The following is a 4,323-nucleotide window of genomic DNA, read 5'->3' on the forward strand; positions in this document are numbered from 1 at the left end:
TCTTACATTGGAACCCGATGTTGTTTTAATTTGGCTTGACTGGCTTTCGAAAGGTGGTGGCAGCGGGTAGCCATGAACGGGTACAGGTGTAGGACACTTAAACAGGTCCAGCACCAGCGCTGCTTTTCAACAAAGATGTCAAGAAACGTAACGCGCTGTGTCTTTCGTTGTTGTCTAGACGCAAATTTGAATGGGAAAATTCACATTTGATGTATGTTTTGGTATGATTTCTGGTAGAGATACGCAAGGTTCGGCTCCGCGTCAAGAAAAACAATAGGGAGCACCGCACTGATGACGTATCCGTAAAACGTTTGATGGTGCGCCGTGGCCAGAGCTTCAAAATCACTCTCAAGACCAATCGGCAGTTCCAGCCTGATACCGACACGATCCTTTTTACTGCGGAGACTGGTATGTTTATGTATCATCATTCTTTATGTATCATCATTCTTATCAGTATTAGTATCACTCACACAAAGAATACAGTGCATTCAGCTTTATCTACATGTGTTGATAGCGATGCCAATTACAATTTCCTCATTCACGTTTTTATCAGTCTTTATGCATCAACATTCAAACTGCCATTGCATAATATAAGTCACACAAAAATGAGAAATGCAATGCTTATGACTGGACAAATTGTGATCTTAAAGGCCAAGTCATCCTCTATTCAAAAACCCTACCAACATCATGAATATGCTCTGTCATGAACAGGCAGTAACATCACATTGGCGTTAACAGCAAGTGTGCTTTCCCTGCAGGACCCAAGCCATCAGAGGAAAAGGGCACGCGTTGCGTGTTTGGTTTCCCAAAGCCGACGGGTGCAAAGAAAGCATGGACAGTACTGGTAGAGAAGAGTAAACGATCTTCCTTGAAGTTGGCTATAAGCAGCCCAGCGGATGCCAGCGTGGGCTCTTACAATCTGTATATCAGGGAAGGGTCACAAGCCTCCCCTCAATCCATCACAAACATGGTGCTCCTCTTTAACCCCTGGTGCACAGGTATGCTCTTCCTGAAACACACAAGCACAGACAGACATGCAAGGCTCGTATGTAAACAAATGTATGCTGATGTGAGGTGGCCTATACACACAGACAAATGTTACACTTCTATTCCCCTGTCACATTTGTCTGAAAACGTACCGGCCTTGTCTGTATGTATTTGTGCTCTATGTGTGTATGGATGTTTGTGTGTGTGTGTGTGTGTGTGTGTGTGTGTGTGTGTTGCTCGATGAAGAGGACTGGGTGCACCTCCCAAAGGAAACTGAGAGGCAGGAGTATGTGATGGCTGAGGAGGGCATCATCTACAGAGGATCTGCTGACCGCATTGGCCCCCTTGCCTGGAACTTTGGACAGGTACGCTAACAGCACATGTGTGTTTTATGGCTTTTTGAGAACTAGCCAGTGGGATGTGGTTGTTCATGTGTTTGTGGATGCTGTCTTTGCTGCCCCTTCAGTTTGAGGAGGATATGGTGGACATCTGCATGAAGCTGCTGGACATGAACCCCAAGTGTCTGAGGGACCCTGCTGAGGATTTCTCTGCCCGCTGCAACCCCATCTATGTAGGGAGGGTGGTCAGTGCTATGGTATGCACCGCTGTTCTCTCCCTCTCTCTCACCCTCTCTCTCTCTCTTTGTGAGTTTGGGACATTGATGTATTCAGGGTGCGATTTGTCAAAAAAACAGAGGGGGCGGGGGGGGGGGGGGGTTAATAAATAGGCCTAATTCTTTTCAAGTTAACGGTAGGCCCTATTAGGTTACATTTTGAACTGTTAAGAAGGACGCTATGCTGCTCTGGACTCGTTTCATTTTGCCCTCGTTTACAGTATTTAGCTGGCTATGCCAATTTCCGTGTATGTAATATTGTTATGTATACAATGTATTTATGTGCATGGGGACGTTCGCGAATTCCGAGACTGCCGACAGTTTGGGTCAGGTGAACGTAAGTGCCAGCGATGTAGGCTATAAGTGTAGGAAAACTGTCACAACCTGCCTGTTTTTTCATTGTTTTTTTTTTATAATTGAGGGTTGTCCCCCCCATGGATGAAATTCATCCAGCTGAGGTAGGGATGTAAAAACCAGAGGAGGGGTAAATCCCCCCTATCCCCTCCAACAAATCGCACCCTGGTTGTATTGTATTATCTTTAAAAACGTCTGTGTGGTATTTGTTTCCTTATTTCCTTTAATTCTTGTTTAATTCGATCAATCTATTTTATTTGACCGGAAAGCACTTTGGTACAACTCTTGTTGTTTTAAAATGTGCTAGACAAACAAAGTTGACTTGATTTATTCGCAACAGATCAACGCTAATGATGACCGTGGTATCCTGGCGGGCCGCTGGCAAACACCGTACTCCGGCGGTGTGGCCCCCACCCACTGGAGCAGCAGCGTGGACATCCTGCGGAGCTGGTACGAGAGCCATCACTCCCCCGTGAAGTACGGACAGTGCTGGGTGTTCGCTGGGGTCATGTGCACAGGTGAGAACTGGAACTGTTGTAAACATTTTATTTCTATTGTCTAATTTCATGTCAATGGTACCACTGATGCTGTAATGGTTTGGAAACATTCAATTATCTGCAAGAACTCTATGGTCACCATGTAATATCTGATTACTGTTCTTCCTGATGTAAAACAAAGGTTTCTGTACATCACAAGATGAAACAGTCTCTTCAATCATAGATCAGTCAGGCTATGATTTAGGCTTTTTCATACTGCTTGGCTACACAGTGAACAGTAAAAACATCAAGGTCTCACTGTGTTTCTGTGTGTGTGTGTCAGTTTTGAGGTGTCTGGGAATCCCATGCCGTGTAGTCAGCAACTTCCAGTCTGCCCACGACACTGATAAAAACCTGATCATCGATGAGTACTACACAGACCACGGGGTTCAGCCTAAGGAGAGCCATGACAGTGTGTGGTGAGTGTCTTATTAGAAATGAATCAGACATGAGCTTGTTAATATGTATAGTACAGTGTTTCCCAAACTTTTGACAGTCCCGTACCCCTTTAGACATCTCCAGCTACATACCTGCCCCCCCTCCCCGCACTCACATATTTGTAAGCCCCCCCCCCCAAAACACACACACACTCACCACAGGTTAATGAGAAGGGCGTGCTGGAGAGGATGCATGTAATTCTGTGTGAATTTGATTTTGTCTTAAATCATTTTCCACACAGTCTGTGCCTGTATTTTGTTTTCATGCTCGTCAGAGCTGAGAACCCACTCTCACATAAGTACGTTGTGTCAAAGGGCTTTAAAGTCTTTTCACTGAGATGCGTAGTTATGTCGCGTTTGACAATGTCTGTCACTGTCACTGTCACACCGAGTTGATTTTCACACAAAAAGCTAGCAGCTTGGCTAGAAACAACTGTACTGCTGCTAACATCCTGATCCAAGGTAGACTTGGAAGAGCAACCTGGGTTGCTGTTGCCAGCAGGCGCATGCTCGATTGTAGGCATTCTACTAGTAGTAGCGGTTGGTGTCTCTCTGGTTAACTCTTTTTAACCATTAATCAATTTTCGTCGGGCAACTGGAATGAGCTCCCCCTTATCTACACAGGGCATCAGCGACTGGAATTCTGACGAGGGAGCTAACTGTTGTGCTTATGTTTTGACTAACCTACCTGTAGCTATTTTTGGCACGCTGAACACTACAATGTATACATGAGTGTATTTTTGGCATTGCGACTGGGCTATTCAAACTATTAAAGATGCCATCTCTATTTATAGGTCAGTTTGAAAATGTAATGGGCTGTTTCACTTTGAAAATGCAAATCACATCTCCCCCCCCCCCCCCGCGTACCCCCTACGTCCCTTTGGGGTACACGTACCCTAGTTTGGGAAACACTGGTAGTATATGTAGGTGTTTATGGAGTCGCCTTTTCGACACTCGGTAGGCCTACCGTCTATTTCTGAAAGACTGCTGCATAGTGACTCCATGACATGACTCCATGACTCCATGACATGACTGACCATAATCCCCTTTTCTCACAGTTTCTGTCTGTGCCAGTTAGTCACCCCAATTGTCTGTGCCAATTAGTATTACCCCAAACTCACTGTGTGGAGGAAACCCTTTACTTGCCTGATGCAGATGAACTTACTTATGTGTGTGTTTGTGTGTTCAGGAACTTCCACGTGTGGGTAGAGGGATGGATGAAGCGGCCGGACCTCTGTGGGGATTCTACATACGATGGCTGGCAGGTGCTGGACCCGACCCCACAGGAGCAGAGTGCAGGTAACACATGCATACACACACACACACACAAACACACACATGTACAAGTTACTGAAATCCCTCTTGTCTCTTAGGAGTGTTCTGCTGTGGTCCGTGC

The 4,323-nt window shown here is 45.6% G+C and overlaps 1 protein-coding gene across 1 annotated transcript in view; it reads left to right on the plus strand.

Moving 5' to 3' along the window:
• Window positions 1–763: 763 nt before the first annotated feature.
• Window positions 764–4,323, plus strand: part of LOC105894501 (protein-glutamine gamma-glutamyltransferase 2-like) — a 5,928-nt gene continuing 2,368 nt past the window's right edge. The window contains exons 1-7 of the mRNA XM_031560858.2: window positions 764–998; window positions 1,234–1,352; window positions 1,454–1,582; window positions 2,295–2,472; window positions 2,774–2,909; window positions 4,117–4,226; window positions 4,301–4,323. The exon at window positions 4,301–4,323 is cut by the window's right edge and continues 220 nt beyond it. Coding sequence (XP_031416718.2) covers window positions 968–998; window positions 1,234–1,352; window positions 1,454–1,582; window positions 2,295–2,472; window positions 2,774–2,909; window positions 4,117–4,226; window positions 4,301–4,323 — 726 coding nt within the window. The 5' untranslated portion in view covers window positions 764–967. The remainder of the gene's footprint in view (window positions 999–1,233; window positions 1,353–1,453; window positions 1,583–2,294; window positions 2,473–2,773; window positions 2,910–4,116; window positions 4,227–4,300) is intronic.

This window comes from Clupea harengus, chromosome 23 (assembly GCF_900700415.2).
Source record: "Clupea harengus chromosome 23, Ch_v2.0.2, whole genome shotgun sequence".
Lineage (NCBI taxonomy): Eukaryota > Metazoa > Chordata > Actinopteri > Clupeiformes > Clupeidae > Clupea > Clupea harengus.